Source organism: Eubalaena glacialis, chromosome 13 (genome assembly GCF_028564815.1).
Source record: "Eubalaena glacialis isolate mEubGla1 chromosome 13, mEubGla1.1.hap2.+ XY, whole genome shotgun sequence".
Taxonomy (NCBI): Eukaryota; Metazoa; Chordata; class Mammalia; order Artiodactyla; family Balaenidae; genus Eubalaena; species Eubalaena glacialis.
In genome coordinates this window covers 72,699,129-72,718,812 of record NC_083728.1, presented here as the reverse complement: position 1 = coordinate 72,718,812, position 19,684 = coordinate 72,699,129, and the positions used below count along the sequence as shown (strand labels likewise).

Sequence of the window (19,684 nt, the reverse complement as noted above, 5' to 3'; positions counted from 1 at the left end):
CATTGTGAGGTTTGTCTTTTCGTCTTGTTTATAGTTCCCTTTGCTATGCAAAAGCTTTTAAGTTTCATTTGGTCCCATTTGTTTATTTTTGTTTTTATTTCCATTACTCTAGGAGGTGGGTCAAAAAAGATCTTGCTGTGATTTATGTCAAAGAGTGTTCTGCCTATGTTTTTCTCTAAGAGTTTTATAGTGTCTGGTCTTACATTTAGGTCTCTAATGCATTTTGAGTTTATTTTTGTGTATGGTGTTAGGTAGTGTTCTAATTTTATTCTTTTACATGTAGCTGTCCAGTTTTCCCAGCACCACTTATTGAAGAGACTGTCTTTTCTCCATTGTATATCCTTGCCTCCTTTGTCATAGATTAGTTGACCATAGGTGCGTGGGTTTACCTCTGGGCTTTCTATCCTGTTCCATTGATGTATATTTCTGTTTTTTGTCAGGACCATATTGTCTTGATTTCTGTAGCTTTGTAGTATAGTCTGAAGTGAGGGAGTCTGATTCCTCCAGCTCCGTTTTTTTCCCTCAAGATTGCCTTTGCTATTCAGGGTCTTTTGTGTCTCCATACAAATTTTGAGATTTTTTGTTCTATTTCTGTAAAAATGCCATTGGTAATTTGATAGGGATTGCATTGAATCTGTAGATTGCTTTGGGTCGTATAGTCATTTTCACAATATTGATTCTTCCAATCCAAAAACATGGTATATCTCTCCATCTGTTTGTGTCATCTTTGATTTCTTTCATCAGTGTCTTATAGTTTTCTGAGTACAGGTCTTTTACCTCCTTAGGTAGGTTTATTCCTAGGTATTTTATTCTTTTTGTTGCAGTGGTGAATGGGAGTGTTTCCTTAATTTCTCTTTCAGATTTTTCATCATTAGTGTATAGGACTGCAAGAGATTTCTGTTCATTAATTTTGTATCCTGCAACTTTACTAAATTCATTCATTAGCTCTAGCAGTTTTCTGGTGACATCTTTAGGATTCTCTATGTATAGTATCATGTCATCTACAAAAAGTGACAGTTGTCCTTCTTCTTTACCAATTTGTATTCCTTTTATTTCTTTTTCTTCTCTGATTGCCATGGCTAGGACTTCCAAAACTGTTGAATAATAGTGGCGAGAGTGGACATCCTTGTCTTGTTCCTGATCTTAGTGGAAATGCTTTCAGTTTTTCACCTTTGAGAATGATGTTTGCTGTGGGCTTGTCGTATATGGCCTTTATTATGTTGAGGTAGGTTCCCTCTATGCCCACTTTCTGGAGAGTTTTATCATAAATGGGTGTTGAATTTTGTCAAAAGCTTTTTCTGCATCTATGAGATGATCATATGGTTTTTATTATTCAATTTGTTAATATGGTGTGTCACATTGATTGATTCACATATATTGAAGAATCCTTGCATCCCTGGGATAAATCCCACTTGATCGTGGTGTATGATCCTTTTAATGTGTTGTTGGACTCTGTTTGCTAGTATTTTGTTGAGGATTTTTGCACCTATATTCATCAGTGATATTGGTCTGTAATTTTCTTCTTTTGTAGTATCTCTCTCTGGTTTTGGTATCAGGGTGATGGTGGCCTTGTAGAATGAGTTTGGGAGTGTTCCTTCCTCTGCAGTTTTTTAGAAGAGTTTGAGAAGGATGGCTGTTAGCTCTTCTCTAAATGATAGAATTCACCTGTGAAGCCATCTGGTCCTGGACTTTTGTTTGTTGGAAGATTTTTAATCACAGTTTCAATTTTATTACTTGTGATTGGTCTGTTCATATTTTCTATTTCTTCCTTGTTCAGTCTTGGAAGGTTATACCTTTCTAAGAATTTGTCCATTTCTTCCAGGTTGTCCATTTTATTGGCATAGAGTTGCTTGTAGTAGTGTCTTAGGATGCTTTGTATTTCTGCGGTATCTGTTGTAACTTTTCCTTTTTCATTTCTCATTTTGTTGATTTGAGTCCTCTCCCTCTTTCTTGATGAGTGTGGCTAAAGGTTTATCAATTTTGTTTTTCTTCTCAAAGAACCAGCTTTTAGTTTTATTGATCTTTGCTGTTGTTTTCTTTGTTTCTATTTCATTTATTTCTGCTCTGATCTTTATGATTTCCTTCCTTGTACTAACTTTGGGTTTTGTTTGTTCTTCTTTCTCTAGTTGCTTTAGGTGTAAGGTTAGATTGTTTATTTGAGATTTTTATTTTTTCTTGAGGCATTGCTGTAAACGTCCCTCTTAGAACTGCTTTTGCTGCATCCTATAGGTTTTGGATTGTCGTGTTTTCATTGTCATTTGTCTCTAGGTATTTTTTGGTTTCCTCTTTGATTTCTTGATTGATCTCTTGGTTATTTAGTAACATATTGGTTAGCCTCCATGTGTTTGTGCTTTTTACTTTTTCTTCCCTGTAATTGATTTCTAGTCTCATAGATTTGTGGTTGGAAAAGACGCTTGATACGATTTCAATTTTCTTAAATTTACTGAAGCTTGATTTGTGACCCAAGATGTGATCTATCCTGGAGAATGTTCTGTGTGCACTTGAGAAGAAATTCTATTCTGTTATTTTTGGATGGAATGTCCTATAAATATTGATTAAGTCCATCTGGTCTCTTGTGTCATTTAAAGCTTGTGTTTCATTATTAATTTTCTGTCTGGATGATCTGTCCATTGGAGTAAGTGAGGTGTTAAAGTCCCCCACTATTATTGTGTTACTGTCGATTTCCTCTTTTATAGCTGTTTTATTGCTGTTTTATAGCATTTGCCTTATGTATTGAGGTGCTCCTATGTTGGGTGCATATATATTTATAATTTTTATATCTTCTTCTTGGATTGATCCCTTGATCATTATGTAGTGTACTTCCTTGTCTCTTGTAACATTCTTCTTTTTTTTATAAATTTATTTGTTTATTTTATTTATTTATTTTTGGCTGCATTGGGTCTTTGTTGCTGTTCACAGGCTTTCGCTAGTTGCAGCGTGCAGGGGCTACTCTTTGTTATGGTGCGCGGCTTCTCATTGCAGTGGTTTCTCTTGTTGCAGAGCATGGGCTCTAGGCACACAGGCTTCAGTGGTTGTGGCACGTGGGCTCAGTAGTTGTGGCTCACGGGCTTAGTTGCTCCACAGCATGTGGGATCTTCCCAGACCAGGGATTCAACTCATGCACCCTGCGTTGGCAGGTGGATTCTTAACCACTGTGCCACCAGGGAAGTCCCCCATTTGTAATTTTATTGATTTGAGTCTTCTCCCTTTTATTTCATGATGAGTCTGGCTAATGGTTTATCAATTTTGTTCATTTTCTCAAAGAACCAGCTTTTAGTTTTATTGATCTTTGCTATTGTGTCCTTCATTTCTTTTTTATTTATTTCTGATCTGATCGTTATGATTTCTTTCCTTCTGCTAACCTTGGTTTTTTGTTGCTGTTGTTCTTCTCTCTCTAATTGCTTTAGGTGTAAGGTTAGGTTGTTTATTTGAGATTTTTCTTGTTTCTTGAGGTAGGATTGTATTGCTATAAACTTCCCTCTTAGAACTGCTTTTGCTGCATCCCATAGGTTTTGGGTCGTCGTGTTTTCATTGTCATTTGTTTCTAGGTGTATTTTGATTTCATTTTTGATTTCTTTAGTGATCCCTTGGTTCTTTAGTAGCATATTGTTTAGCCTCCATGTGTTTGTATTTTTTACAGTTTTTTTCCTGTAATTGATATCTAGTCTAATAGCGCTGTGGTCAGAAAAGATGCCTGATATGATTTCAGTTTTCTTAAATTTAGTGAGGCTTGATTTGTGACCCAAGATGTGATCTATCCTGGAGAATGTTCTATGTGCACTTGAGAAGAACTTTTATTCTGTTGTTTTTGGATGGAATGTCCTATAAATATTGATTAAGTCCATCTGGTCTAATGTGTCATTTAAAGCTTGTGTTTCCTGGGGCTTCCCTGGTGGCACAGTGGTTAAGAATCTGCCTGCCAATGCAGGGGACACAGGTTCGAGCCTTGGTCTGGGAAGATCCCACATGCCACGGAGCAACTAAGCCTGTGCACCACAACTACTGAGCCTGCACTGTAGAACCCATGTGCCACAACTACTGAAGCCCATGCGCCTTAGAGCCTGTGCTCCGCAACAAGAGAAGCCACTGCAATGAGACACCTGCGCACTGCATGGAAGAGTGACCCCACTCGCTCCAACTAGAGAAAGCACGGAGGCAGCAACGAAGACCCAACGCAGCCAAAAATAAATAAAGTTAAATTAAAAAAAAAAAAGCTTGTGTTTCCTTATTTATTTTCTGTTTGGATGATCAGTCCATTGATGAAAGTGGGGTGTTAAAGTCCCCTACTATTATTGTGTTACTGTAGATATCCCCTTTTATGGCTGTTAGCATTTGCCTTACGTATTGAAGTGCTCCTATGTTGGGTGCATAGATATTTACAATTGTCATATCTTCTTGTTGGATTGATCCCTTTATCATTATGTAGTGTCCTTCCTTGTCTCTTGTAATAGTCTTTATTTTAAAGTCTGTATTGTCCTATATGAGTATTGCTACTCCAGCTTTCTTTTGATTTCCATTTGCATGGGATATCTTTTTCCATTCCCTTACTTTCAGTTTGTACGTGTCCCTAGGTTTGAAGTGGGTCTCTTGTAGACAGTGTACATATGGGTCTTGTTTTTGTATACATTCAGCCAGTCTGTATCTTTGGTTGGATTGTTTAATCCATTTACATTTAAGGGAATTATTGATACATATGTTCCTATTACCGTTTTCTTAACTGTTTTGGGTTTGTTTTTGTAGGTCTTTTTCTTCTTTTGTATTTCCTGCCTGGAGAAGTTCCTTTAGCATTTGTTGTACAGCTGGCTTGGTGGTGCTGAATTCTCTTAACTTTTGCTTGTCGGTAAAGCTTTTGATTTCTTCATCGAATCTGAATGAGATCCTTGCCGGGTAGAGTAATCTTGGTTGTAGATTTTTCCCTTTCAGCACTTTAAGTCTATCCTGCCACTCCCTTCTGGCCTGCAGAGTTTCTGCCGAAAAATCAGCCGATAACCTTATCGGGATTCCCTTGTATGTCATTTGTTGCTTTTCCCTTGCTGCTTTTAATATTTTTTCTTTGACTTTAATTTTTGTTAGTTTGATTAATATGTATCTTGGTGTGTTTCTCCTAGGGTTTATCCTGTATGGGACTCTCTGTGCTTCCTGAACTTGGGTAGCTATTTCCTTTCCCATGTTAAGGCCGTTTTTGACTATAATCTCTTCAAATATTTTCTCAGACCCTTTCTTTTTCTATTCTTCTTCTGGGACCCCTATAGTTCGAAAGTTGGTGCATTAACTGTTTCCCAGAGGTCTCTGAAACAGTCCTCATTTCTTTTCATTCTTTTTTCTTTATTCTGTTCCTCGGCAGTTATTTCCACCATTCTATCCTCCAGCTCACTTATTCATTCTTCTGCCTCAGTTATTCTGCTATTGATTACTTCTAGTGTGTTTTTCATTTCAGTTATTGTGTTGTTCATCCCCATTTGTTTGTTCTTTAGTTCTATGTCCTTGTTAAACATTTCTTATATTTTCTCAATCCATGCCTCCATTCTATTTCCGAGATTGTGGACCATCTTTACCATCATCACTCTGAATTCTTTTTCAGGTAGATTGCCTATTTCCTCTTCATTTATTTGGTCTAATAGGTTTTTACCTTGCTCCTTCATCTGTAACACGTTTCTCTGTCGTCTCGTTTTTGTTGATGGGTGGGGCTGTGTTCCTGTCTTGCTGGTTGTTTGATCCGAGGTGTCCAGCACTGGAGCTTGCAGGCAGTTGGGTGGAGCTGGATCTTGGTGCCGAGATGAGGACCTCTGGGAGAGCTCACACCAATTAATATTTCCTGGGGCCTGAAGTTCTCTGGTAGTCCAGTGGCTCAGACTCGGTGCTCCCACCACAGGGGCTTAGGCCTGACTCCCGGCCTGGGAACCAAGACCCCGCAAGCAACATGGTGTGGCAAAAAACAAACAAACAGAAAAACCCTAAAATAGACAAAGCCCAAGGCAAATAATAAAAACAAAGCCAACCAAACAAAAACAAACACACAAACAAAAAAAAGAAAACAGACAAAACCTGAGACAACAAAAACAAATCCAAGCAAACAAAAAACAAACCAACAACAACAAAACAACATGGATAGCAAAAAAAAACACCCAAACAAACAAGAGGGCCCCCAAACCATAACCAATAATGGAAACGAAACTAAACAGAAAACAAACAATAAAACAAAATAAAAAAACAAAGTAAAAGAAAAGCCAAGAGAAAAGACAAACACTAAAATGACAAAAACAAAAAAAAGATAAAAACAAAGCAAAAAAATAACAAAATGAAAGAAAACAACACAAAAATATCAAAAGAACAAACCACCACCAGCAAGAAAACAAAAACAAAAAACAGACAACAAATGAAAAAGAGCAGAACAATAACAGAATAAAAAATAAAATAAGAAAAATAAGAAATAGAAAAAAATTAAAATGAAACAATGACAAAACAAAAGAGGACAACAGCAAAAAATAAAATAAAATTGAAAAAATGAAAAATTCCCTGGTGCCTCTGCTACGAGTGTCCTTGCCCCTACAGTGAGCTACATCCAATCCCCACCTCCCCAGGAGGCCCTCCGAGACCTCTAGGTAGGTCTCTGGACCTGCTGTGTCAGCCCCACCTCTGCATGTGTTCCTTTCACCAGCATCTGCTCCTGAAGCTGGCCTGGAGCACACATGCTCGTGCAGGCCAGGTGGGCGCAGGCTTCCACAGCTGTGTCCACAGGGGCTGGGACAGTCAGAGGAGGCTTTGGAGGGTGGTGGCACTTGGCCCGCCTGGACCCATGTGGCCAGAGGAGGCTTTGTCAGGGGCAGCCCATGGGCCACCACAGAGGCTTGGACAGGTGGGCTGGTGCTCGGGTCCATTGGGACTGTGGGACCCTCAGAGGCTTTGGCGGATGTGGGGCTCAGGCCCGGGACCTGCGCAGCCATACTAAAATTCCTAATATGCTTGAGGCAGGAACAGACGGATGTCAGGAGTTTGGGTCTGGGAATAGTGCTCTGTGGATGGATTGTGCTCTCTCAGCTTCTTGGATTGTGGCCTTAGCCTTAAACCTTGGGGTTATAGTGCTAGCAAGAAGGGATCCTTTAACAGGAAGGACGATTGAGAGCCACCAGTGTGGGGATTGGAGACAGGAAGGGAGCTTGGCCTACAGGGTCGAAGATTGGGGGTTCCTTGTGTGTAGCGAGGAATCAAGCTTAGGCAATTCCAGGTAGAGAATGCCAAGGAGGGTGGGGTGGGGTGGGTATGGGAAGAAGAAACTGAAGGGAGCAGGAGCCAGGCTTTCTAGGTAGCATCTTGCACATGCACCTCAGGGTGGCAGTGTTGCGCAATTGCACTGATTCCCTGTAGCTGTTCCTGCAGGATCCTTAGGGCCTCACTGCAGCCTGCTCACGGTAAGAACCTGTCTGTTAGATCTAGCCTGACGGCTGTTTTTTGTTTGTTTTATTTTATTTTTTCCCAGAATTTGAGGGGAAGCAGGCCCATCCTGTGTACTCTTTCCCTGAGTGAAAAGCAAGGCAAATCCCTATGTAAGAAGGCTTATGCAAACCTGTCGCAGTCTAACTGAGGTGGCAGAGCCAAATCCTCCCTGTAGCGTTGTGTGTCTAAGTTGAATACATACCTGAATCACTTGGCAGTATGGCTAGCAGGTGGGTTCCAATTCCGTGTGTAGGTCTTGGTGGGGCACAAGCTCTCTGGTGATGTTGATGCTGCTGTTTCAGCAGCACACTTTTAGAGCCATGCTCTCAAGTTCTGCAGAGACTCCTTTTCTGCTCATTCCCCCCACCTTCTCTGTGAAGGGGTAACTGATTTTGTATAAAACTTTCTATGTAGACAGTTTGAGCCGGGAGCTAAGAAAAAGGTCACTCACAGAAGGCTGGGTCTTGCATATGGGTTTTTGTTCTAATTAGCACAGGCCCAGTGAACATTGGGTATTGATCTGCTTGTTCATTTTTCAGTCTTGTGATGCTTAGAGGTTTGGGCAGAAAATGTTGATTGTTTCAGATTGAGGGCCACTGAGGAGCCTAAGCCATTGAGCAGCTAGGAACGAAAACATCCTGGAGATCACTGTTGACACTAATGTGTGCTCGCTGTGGGCCATCTGCTGTTAGGTGATGAGCTATGTCCTGTTGTCCCTACTTTATAGATGGGATGCTGAGGTACAAACTGCCCTGAAGTCTCATAGCTGGTGAGTGAGGTGGAGCAGGGATTTGAATCTATCCTTTGGCTGCAGAAGTGTGTCCTTAACCAGTATGCTGTGGCTGGTAGAACTCTGAGCCTCGCCCTTCCTCCCCCTCCAATAAAAAGGAAAAATAAAGCCCCCAAGAAGTCTTTCAACTTAGGGGAGCTGTTTCTTAGAACCATACCTTTTGCCTCAGGCCTGCCCTGGTTTTTGTAGCTGCTCTGTTTGAGCATCTGCTGTGCAGGGAAGTATTCGTTATGGCTCCATCTCATGAGAAGCACTGGGTTCCTGTGAAGTTTTTGAAAAAATCCTCTGTCAGGCACTAGACATACACAGTAACTGCTGTTTATTATTTTTCACATGCAAGGCACTGTACAGAGGTTGAAAATATGTCTTTTTATGGGGCTTACTCTAATGGGAGAGTCTTGTGTGAAAATAGACATGACAATATGGTTTGCTCTCCCACAGGGACAGTAGGTGAAAGTGCCACTGGAGACCAGAGGAAGGCCACCTGTGGGCATGCTAGGACAGATGGGTTTCAAGGTGTCCAGAGTTAAGGGACCAATGTGTGCTAGGGCATGGGGTGTAAGTAGTGTTGGGATCCGGGGGTATGTGAAAAGGAAGATAGGAGAGGTTGGATGGATCATTCAGGATCAGGCTGGAAGAGGGGCTTAGGTGTCCTAGTGTTAGAGGGGAGTCCATTTCCATCGTCAGTTTTGATCACTCAGGCCCTTGAAGGTGGTTGACCAGAAGCAGGGAGATCAGGAGGCCTGTTGTGGGTAAGACATGAAGGCATAAGCCAGATGGGGGCAGTGAAGTTGAAAAGGAAGGTGTTTGGATATAAGCTGGAAGACTGACTAAATCTGGGCCTTATGGAACAGGCTAGGATTTCTTGTTTTCTGGTTAGGCTGCTGCTGTTGCCATATGTCGAGATACAGGGGTAGTAAAAGGAAGACAACTTCAGTTTGGGAAATGGTAAGGTCCTTGCAGAACATAAGTGAACAAACACATCTCAGGGGTTGAATAAGGCTTGGTTTATAAGATTTAAGAAGACTTGGTGGAAAAGGGCTGAGGATGAAATGGGGAGCATCAGCATTTATGTTATGGGGTGGCTGACTAAAGAAGATAAGTCCAGGGGATCCTGAGTATTGGGGCCGGTTCCTGATTTGGGGGAAGCTGAGCTTTCCTCCTGGAGTCCTAAATGGCATTAGGAGCAGTCCCATGTGACTGTGTAGCCTTGACACTGGTCATTAGCTTAGCTTCTTGGTAGCTTCCTCCTATGGCAAATTACTTGTTTTCTCCTGTTGCTCTGGTGATCTGGTCATCAGAATAGGGAAATGTTACACAGACTCTGTGTGAGTGTGGAGGGAGGCGGGGAATAAAAACTGCATTTGCTAATTCTTGTGTTTAGGGAGGGTATTCCAAGTGAAGCCTTCATACAGCTTTGTTCATTCTGCACTGGTGTATCATTGTGAATGGTACACCTTGCACCCTCATGCCTGGATCCCTGAGTCTGATGATCTGACTCCTAAGGATAGAGTAACTGGCCTCCTTGGGGCCTGCCTGTTGCTTTGCATCCACCCCTTCTAAGCCAGAAAGAATTTGGGTGCAAAATGTACTCAGGATGTGGTCCTAGGATCCTGCTTCCCTAACAGCCTCTGGAAAGGCTCCTTAAGTGCTGTTTTCCGGAAATAAATATCCGTATGTTCTTTTGTTGGCACAATTCCATCAAGAGAAGAAACAGCTACTAGAACTCATTTCCTGAATTTGCCTTTGTGGTTGGCATGTTTTCTGGGCAAAGTGTAACCTATAACCCCTCTTGCAGTGGGTGGGAGGGAGCAGAGGGCGCAGTCACGCCTGCCGGTGTCAGTGCCAGAAGGAACCCCAGGAGTACGTGGTGGTTTGTGCGCTTCTGTCCTGTTTAGATGATACTCTTGTCACTTCCCCTGAAAATTGCTCTCATTTTGCAATTTTTTTTCCTATGAAAAAGTGAGAGATTGAGAAGCTTGGTAGACGAGTCTGTTTCTAAATGCATCTGTCAAGTCTGGCCCCCCACAGTTCCAGGCCCTTTGTACATATTTCTATTTTAATTTTTAGACCTTGGCCACAAGGCTAACTTGTGTTCACAGGTGTCAAGGGCAGACCCTCTGGGGTGGCATTGAAGGAGCCACAAAATGGTGAGGGACTATTCCATGGTGACTGAGGCAGGAAGGATGAAGTGTCTGGGGAGCCTGCTGCCCCAGGAACAGGCGGAGACTAGAGCTTCACTTGAGCCTCTGCAGGGCTTGGATGTGTAGCTCAGCTCCGCATGTGCTTCCAGGCTGGAAGTAGGAAAACACACCAAGTACAAGCTGGTGTTTCATATATTGTGTATAAAAAAAAAATCAGAGACTCCAGGTAAGATGGCTGGAACAGCCAGGGGTTGTCTGTGGGACCGCTACTGGGGAAGATGCCTCAGCTCTGCTCCAGGTCGACCACCAGGTAGGGCTGGGTGTCCCTCAGGGCCTGGAGGAGCAGATCCTTGCAGGTCAGGTTCCAGGCTGGAGCAAAGCTGAAGAGCTTCCTCATCTTGGTAGGATTGGTGCACTCCACCCACACTGCCTGGTACTGCTCCTCTGTCAGGACCTTCCCGTACAGGGCGTCCAGCACCCCATCCACGTCTGTGACCCGCGCAATGAGGGCTGCCCGATGCTGGTCCACAAAGTGCAGTGCTGGGGCGGGAGGGAGGAGAGGGGATGCGCTGGGACCAGGGTGGGTGCTGGAACCTGTCCCTCTTGAACACTAGGCTTTCTTTAGAAATTGCCCTGAATTCAACCCTAAGGAGTGGGGCTTAAGGCGGGCATGCCACCGGGACTCTACATACAGTGGGATGAGTTTAACTTTGTCTCCCTTTCTCCTCCCAAACAGGCTTGGGCCCTGGAGGTGTGTGAGTAGGTGGGTGGGGAGGGTTGGCCTAGCTTTGCGCTCTCTGGGTGCTCTTGGCCTTGAGACAACAGATTTAGGCTGTGCAGGGGTGCAGTGGGGCGAGGCTGGTGAGGTGCCCAGGTAGGTGAGGTTGGGTGTTGAAGGTTTTACTTGGCTTGGCTGCTGTCTGGCGAGGGGCCTTGATCTCGGTTGGCACGGTTCCATGGCCTGTAAGAAAATGTTAAGTGGTGTCTCCAAGTCTTTCTGGGATCAGGGATCTCTTGGTCCGGGAGCCAAGGTCAGTACCAAGCCTCCCCAGCAGGAGAAGCTTTTATTAAAGGGTAGGAGGAACAGGAAGCGAAAGCACGGGGAGAGGCAAACGTTCGGGTTGGGAGGAGGGTGCAGATGAGGGCATACTGGTCTGGACCTCTGCGCGGAGTGTGGAGGAGGTGAGCTCCCCCTTGCCCAAGGTCGCCTGCAGCCGCAGCTGTCGCGAAGCACGAGCGCCGTGAGGTTGGCACCGTACGCCTCCAGATAGTAGCTGACGAGCTTGTCGGTGAGGTCCACAGCATCCATGGGCAGCAGCATCCCCCGTTGGATGCGTGCATAGCCTTCGCGCAGCGGCACTGAAAGCAGCTTCATCTTGAACTTCTTGAACTCGTCTGCAGTCAGGTTCTCCAGCGCATCCAGGAAGGCATCGTGCGTGCACCCCATGGCTCCCGGGGTCCCCCACTGTAGCTCACTCGGGCTGTCTGCCAAGCAGGAAGTCTGCTCTGCGGCGGGACCTGGAACTCCCCGCCTTCTCTCAACTCCGGCCTCTGCCCCAGAACATTGCCCTTGGGTGTAAGGCTCCCGACTATCCCATTCCTTCCCATCCTCTCCTGGCCATCAGGGGGTGCCCAGATCGCATCCTTTGGCTGGTCTACGAGGTGGGACCCAGGAGACCAGGTGGAAAAGGGCTCATGGGTGGTGCCTGCCTCTCCAGGCTTGGACTAGCTAGCACACATCAGGAACCTGGTTTATTGGAGTGCTAAGGCTTAGAACTGTGGAATTTTAGAACCCTGAAATCTCCATGTTTCCCTAAACCTTAGCAACCTCTCTGACATGTCATAGAATCAGAGTTGTAGAATCCTAACAGCCAGACCATGTAGCTTCCCAAATTCTGGGGAATACTGGGGAGAAATGAGGTGTCAAAAAGAGGGTAGAGATAACTGTGTGTGCTTTATCTCTCCAAAACTCAGTTTCGTTATCTATAAAATGGGGATAATATCACTCACTCATCCACTTAGTAAATATTCCAAGATAACATGCGCTACCTGATGGTACCTGGGACCTTGCCAAATGCTTCCTGGGAGAGCCAGAATTTGGTCCCCCAGGAATTGAATTTCTTGGGAAGCAATGACAAGAGACACTTGCAATGGTTGAGAAAATTCTTGACTGGAGGGAAAGTCATGGGTAGAGAGCAGTTCTGGGGTCAGGGGGCTTGACCCAAAAGAGCAGATGAAAGGTGGTGTGGGATGGCGTTGGAGGCCAAGCTGTGCCCAGAATTGTTAACTTGCCCTTAACATGGCTGGGAAGGCCCTGCTGGTCTGCCCCTGTGGACCTCACCAGCCTTGTCTTGCACCACACCCTCCCCCCCACTCCACCTCTGAGTTCCAACCACACTGGCCTCTCCATTCCTCAAATCTGCCAGGCTCCTTTGCTTCTCCAAGCCTTTGCACATGCTGTTCCCTCAGCCTGGAGCTCTCTTCCCTCACTCTTTGCCTGACAAACTTTCAAGACTTTAGGTCTCAAGTTAAATGCTACTTCCTCTGGGAGGAAGTATATTAATGCGTATATGTGGAATCTAGAAAAATGGTACAGATGAACCGGTTTGCAAGGCAGAAATAGAGACACAGATGTAGAGAACAAACGTATGGACACCAAGGGGGGAAAGCAGGGGAGGGGTGGTGGTGGGATGAATTGGGAGATTGGGATTGACATATATACACTAATAAGTATAAAATAGATAGCTAATAAGAACCTGGTGTATAAAAAAATAAAACAAAATTCAAAAAGAAAAAGTGTATATAATGATAAAGGGATCAATTAACTAAGAGGATATAACATTTATAAATATTTATGTACCCTACCTCAGAGCACCTATATAAAGCAAATATTTAAAGAACTGAAGGGAGAAGTAGACAGCAATACAATAATAGTAGATTCCCATCACCAGCCTCTAAGGCAGTGTGCATACCTGTGGCAATATCCTGCAGCCATGGAATTGCACACTGACAGCTGGGGCCCCCACAGCTGCCTGAGGGCTCAGCTCCGGCCTTATCTCCTGTCACTGGCCTGCACCACTAGGCTCACCTGCAGCTGTCCCCACAAACTGTGCACCTGCACCCAGCCAGCTAGATCCCCATTAAGCCTCCATTGCTGTGCACATCTGATGTGAGATCCTGCAGGCACAGAATGTACACCAACATCCAGGGCCTCTGAAGCTGCCTGTGTACCCTCACGTGGCCCTGGCCCTTGTTCCTGGCCCTGGCCCCTACCACTGTGTGTGTATCCGCAACCAGCCTCTGCCATTACTTAGGCACCAGTTGGTGGTATGTACACACCACCACCGGCTCCGTGCCACTGCTGCCTGCCTTTGTGTGTAGCCTCTGGACCTGGAGGCACCACAAGGACCCCAACAGCCCTTGTAGCCATTGCAGATACCCCACTATGCTCACCAAGGACCACACAGTTGTCAATGCTGTGGACCCCTGTGACCTGACCCAGAGAGACATCATGCCCCCACCCCCCACCCCCCACCCTGGACCCAGAGCTGCAACATGCCCCTGCACTTGGCAGTCTGCGCCACTAGATACAGAGTCACAACAGACTCCAGCATGCTCCCACCCACAGAAGGTCTTTCATTACCAGAGTCAATCCATAAAGTCTGGAAGAGGTGACTATTTTTTCAGTTGTGCAGACACCTACACAAGACTACCAGGGTCACAAAGAATTGGGGAAACATGACAGCACCAAAGGAACATAGCAAACTTCCAGTAACTGACCCCAAACAAGTGGAGATAATTTAATTGCCTGGCAAAGAATTCAAAATAATTATTCAAAAGATGCTCAGAGAGCTCAAGAGAACACATAAACAATTTAATGAAATCAGGAAGACAATACAAGAACAAAACGATAGGTTCAACAAGGAGACAAAAACAATCCCATTCACAAAAGCATAAAAAATAATAAAATACTTAAGGAGTAAATTTAAAGAAGTGAAAGATCTATTCACTGAAAACAAGACATTAATGAAAGAAATTGAATACACAAATAAATGGAAAGCTATCCCATGTTCATGGATCAGAAGAGTTATTGTTAAAATGCTCCTACTGCCCAAAGTCATCTATACATCAAATGTAATCTCTAGGTTGCCATGGCTAAGGGGTGAGGGAGATGGAGAGAGGTTGGCAAAAAAGTACAAACTTTCAGCTATAAGATGAATCAGTTCTGAGAATCTAATGTAAAACATGGTGACTATAGTTGATAATACTGTATTGTATAATTGCAATTTGCTAAGAGAGTAAACTGTAAGTGTTCTTACCAAGAAAGGAGAGGGGGCAACTTTGTGAGGTGATTGATATGCTAATGAACTTGAATGTGGGAATTCTTTCACAAGGTATACATATATCAAATCATCATGTTGTACACTTTAAATATAGTACAATTTTATTTGTCAATTATACCTCAGTAAAACTGGGGGGAAAAGAAATTAAAGAAGACCTAAATAAATGAAGAGAGCCCATGTTCATGAAAAATTCAATATGTTAACATGGCAGTAACTCCCCAAATTGATCTACAGAGTCAGTCAATTCCCAACTGCCATTTTTGCAGAAATGAATACACTGATCCTAAAATTCATATAGAATTGCAAGGAACCCTGGATAGCCAAAAATTTCTTTAAAAAGAAGAACAAAGTTTGAGGTCTCACACTTCCTGATTTCAATACTTTCTACAAAAGTGACAGTAATCAAAGCAGTATGGTACTGGCATAAGCATAGATATATCTTAATCTAATGAAATAGAATTGAGAATCCAGAAATAAGCCCATACATCTACGGTCAGTTGATTTTCAACAATAAATAACAGTCTTTTGAACAAACAGTGCTTAAACAACTAAATAGGCGTGAGACTGGAAGACAAGACTACAGCCATTTTTGAAAAGGACCCAGGGAACGACCTTGTGCAAGCAGGCTTCACAGATCCCTTAAAACAAAGTGCCTAAAGCCTTCCAGTTCCCTGAAAGATATAAAGGCCTGACAGACATTCCCAAGTTGTTTTTGCAGGAGGCAGATCCCCACCAGATGAAAACTGCTGACCGCAAGTGCATAGACCCCCACACCAGTTGAAGGTTGATGATGCTTGAAACTTCATCTTGATGCCAACCAATCCGAGAATCGAGCACAAGCTGATCGGGCACCTGCTGCCCCCTCCCTCACACTCCCTTTAAAACCTGTTCCCTGAAAGTCCTTGGGGAGTTGGCACTCTTTTCTGCCTTCTCCCCTGTGTGCAAACTATCCTTTTAATAAAAAGCTTTGCTTACCTAAGAGCCTTGTGGGAGTGAAATTCGTTTCTATGGTATTGCTGTCCAAGAATCTGGAGAGGGCCTGGTAACAGGCACATGCAAAAGAATAAAGTTGGACTCTTACTTCACAATATATACAAAAATTAATTAAAAATGGATCGAACAGCCAAAAGTAAGAGCTAAAACAATAAACTCGTAGAAGAAAACATAGGTAAATCTTCATAACCTGGATTCAGCAATGCATTCTTAGATATGACACCAAAAGAAAATATACATTAATTGGGCTTCATCAAAATCAAAACTTTTGAGCATCAAAGGACAAAAATGTGAAAAGACAAGTCATAGAATGGAAAACATATTTTCAAATCATATATCTGGTAAGGATTTCACGTTATGAACGAACAAAGAACTCTTACAACTCAACAACAAAATGACAAACCAATAAAATAAAGGGCAAAAGGATCTATAGACATTTCTCCAAAGAAATTATACAGATGGCCAACAAGCACATGAAAAGACGCTCAACATAGCTGTTAGGGAAATTTAAACCAAAACCACAATGAGAAACCACTTACCCACTAAGAGGGCTATAATTTTTAAAACATTTTAATTTTTTAAACAGAAAGTAAGTGTTGGCAAGAATGTAGAAAACTGGAACCCTCACACACGGCTAGTGGGAATGTAACATGGTATATAGCAGCTGTGGAAAAGTTTGGCCATTCCTCAAAAAGTTAATCATATAATTACCATATTGTAATAGCGGCCTCCCCAGCCCGAACCCAAACTGTGACGGGCCCTTTCCTCCTCCCTCTCTGGCGCCGGCGGCTGCGCGGTTGGGGCAGGGGCTGCTCCGCTGCTCCGCTCCGCGCTCCGGCTGGGCATAGCCCACCGGCCTGGCCCCGCACCTGCCGGCCACCCACTGCGCAAGCGGGCAGGCGGGCGGGAGCTCCGCTCTGCGGACACCCGCTCCCGGGCCACCTCATCAGTCATGAACTGACCGGTGGGGCCCGCCGCCTCAGACAGCGATCCCAGGAAAGGGTGTGTCAACCGCCTCCACGTGGCCACCGGGGTCTCAGCGGCTTCCGCGCCTCGCTTCACCTGGACCTGGAAGACGACGTTGCTGGAGCAACCTGGTACTTCTCCAAAACTGGCCGCTTTCTGGGGTAGCACCTTTCTACTCAGGGTGTGAGAGCTGCGAGGCAGGCGCGAGCTGTAGCAGCCCCGCTCAGCCATTGGTCGGTGCCACAGTGGCCCCGCCCCCTCCCCCTCTGCTATATAAAAGGAGCCAGAATTCGGACTGAGGCAAGGTGGATTTTTGAGACGCTAGTCTGCCGTATTCTCGGTCTGCTAGCTTTCCCATTAAAATCGTTATTCCTTGTTCCAACAACTCCTCTCCCGATTTATTGGCCTGTCGTGCGATGAGCAGAAGGAGCTTGGGCTTGGTAACAATATGACCTTGCAATTCCATTCCTAGGTTTCTAGGAATGGAAAGCATATGTCAACACAAAAACTTGTACACAGTAGCATTATTCATAATACCCAAAAAGTGGAAACAACCCGAAAGTCCATGTGAATGGATGACCAAAATGTGGTATTATCCAAAATGTAATACATGACACAACACTCATGAATCTTGAAAATATGCTAAGTGGAAGAAGCCAAACACGAAAGACCATATATTATAACGATTCTATATATAAATGTGATGGAAGAAATTTTCACATATTGAGTTATGAGGCAGTCATTCTAGCTTATACAGGATTTAACTTGAATTTTATGCTAGCTAAAAGTCTGTAGCCTATCAAACATACATTGTACATCTGCTTTAATCATTAAAGAAAAGGGTACCTGAAGTAAAGAATGGTCTTTTTAAAAATAAAGATTAAATGCCTCCCTTCCTGGGATGTCAGTGCTGCATACTCCTTCGATGATAAGACTCCCTTCCCAGGTGCCAAGGCCATACTGACTCATTGTATACATGCTGATCTGTTTTTTTTGTTTTTGTGAAATCTTGAAGGAATGTATTCCTGACTTGTTTGGTGTTCTTTGTTCTGATGAGATATAAAACTATGAGGAAAATCATGCTTCTCTGGAGCAGTTCCTCAGAGTTATCTGAGAGACCGTCTCCCGGGCGATCATCCTCAATTTGGCTCTAATTGGCTTATTGATTATTTCCATCCACATAAGAAATGCCCAGAATTGGCAAATCCATACAGACAGAAAGCCGATTTGTGGTTGCCAGTGGGTGGAAATACGGGGAATGAGGAATGACTGCTCATGAGTACAGGGTTTATTTTAGGGAAGATTAAAATGTTCTGGAATGAGTGGTGACAGTTTCACAGCATTGTGAATGTAATAAAAGCCACTGAATTCTAATACTTTAAAATGGTGAATTTTACCTCAATTTTTTTAAAAAAGAAAAATCCTATGGGATGGGTAAAATGATATTCCTACATAATACCTGAGATTCAGAGGTCAACTCATTTGTCTAAAGTCAAATTAAAATTAAAGCTGACTGAACCTCCCAAAACCTTCCTTCTAATCACTGTTACAACCAAAATAAAAAATAAAAACAGTTAAAAATTAACTCTAAGTCCCTAGTGGGTTTTTGCGTGTTTGTAGGGCGTTGGGGCGGGGGGGGGAGGGGCGGGGGGAGGGGAGGAAGCACGCTCTTGGGCTGGAAGGCGGACGCGGGGTAGGCGGAGCATCCCGATTAGGAGGGTTTAGGGAGGAGGAGGAAGGACGAGGAGGTCCGTACACTCACGGCCGAGGCCTATGGTAACTGCCTCCGCCCCGCCGTTGAGGGGCGCCAGTCGACCCAGCGCGGTACGTCCTTCCAACGCTTTCCCCGAGCGCCCCGCCGGCAGCCCCGCGGACAGGTTTGCAGCCTCTGCCCCGCGCGGACCCCTCAAAGGCGAGGTCGGACCCCTCAAAGGCGAGGTCGACCCCGTACCAGGCGGGCGGGAGGACCCAGCAAGCGCTGCCTCGGCCCCTTTCCCGCCCACGGACCCTGGCGCCCCTACCTTCCGGACAACCTGCCAGCTCCTGGCTCGCCCAACCCACCTGTCTCAGGTTTCCCCAGTATTTTACCACTTGCTCCTCCTGGCCCACCACACAGTCCCCCACTTCCCGAAGACAGAGACTAGGAGTGAGAGGAGTGAGACACTTGCCTTGGCATTATTAAAATAATGAAACTACTATTAGTAGTAATGACTTAATAGAAAGAATATTAATAAACTTATTAGTAATGTAGGGGCCAGTAACCAGGATGACTTGCCTGACTGTTTAAGGGGAAACCAACTCAATAAGCAAGATAAATACTTTAATATGACATTTAAAAATTTTTTCAAAATAAAACCTTAAAAGTACCATGAGGTGCTATATGGGAGGCTAAAACAAAAGGAAAAATCAGTAATCCTGATCCTAGCTTTATTTAAAATTTTGGTAGTTTGGTTATCATGGAATTTTTTTAGTTTTTTCTTTTTTCAATATTACATTAAAAAATTTTTTTTTAATCTTCAGTACTGAGTATCTTGAGTTCTGAGTATGTCCCTAAATTTTGCGCTGGAAGTGAGTACTTCAGTCACTGTGCTTGCCTCACCCTAGTGACAGCCCTGCCCCACTGTCAGCTTCAGTGTGGTAGTGGCAGTAGGGAAGGGTAGGGAAGTGCAAGTGGCCACCTTCTCCCCAGAGTCTGTGGAGGCTTAGCAAGGAACTTCCACAGGTGCAGGCACAGGGGCCTGTAAACCCTCTAGGCGTGTCCCAGCACAAGGTCTCAGTGGAGGGCAGGGAAGGAAGAGTTACACCAGCATCCTGGTTACTGGCCCCTACATTACTAATAAGTTTATTAATATTCTTTCTATTAAGTCATTACTGCTAATAGTAGTTTCATTATTTTAATAATATAAACTTAAAAGCATCAATAATACTTATATAATATAATACTTATTAAACACCTACCAGCTAAACACTTCACAAAATGATTTCATTTATGCCTCACCACAACTCTAGGAGGT

The 19,684-nt window shown here is 44.0% G+C and overlaps 1 protein-coding gene across 1 annotated transcript; it reads right to left on the bottom strand.

Moving 5' to 3' along the window:
- Positions 1-10,617: 10,617 nt before the first annotated feature.
- LOC133103930 (apoptosis-associated speck-like protein containing a CARD) lies at positions 10,618-11,815 on the bottom strand. Its single transcript, XM_061209532.1, has 3 exons — positions 11,557-11,815; positions 10,945-10,962; positions 10,618-10,908 (listed from the first exon to the last, which is right to left on the bottom strand). Exons 1-3 carry the CDS (start codon positions 11,813-11,815, stop codon positions 10,652-10,654), a joined length of 534 nt encoding a protein of 177 aa, XP_061065515.1. The 3' UTR covers positions 10,618-10,651.
- Between the last annotated feature and the right edge of the window lie 7,869 nt (positions 11,816-19,684).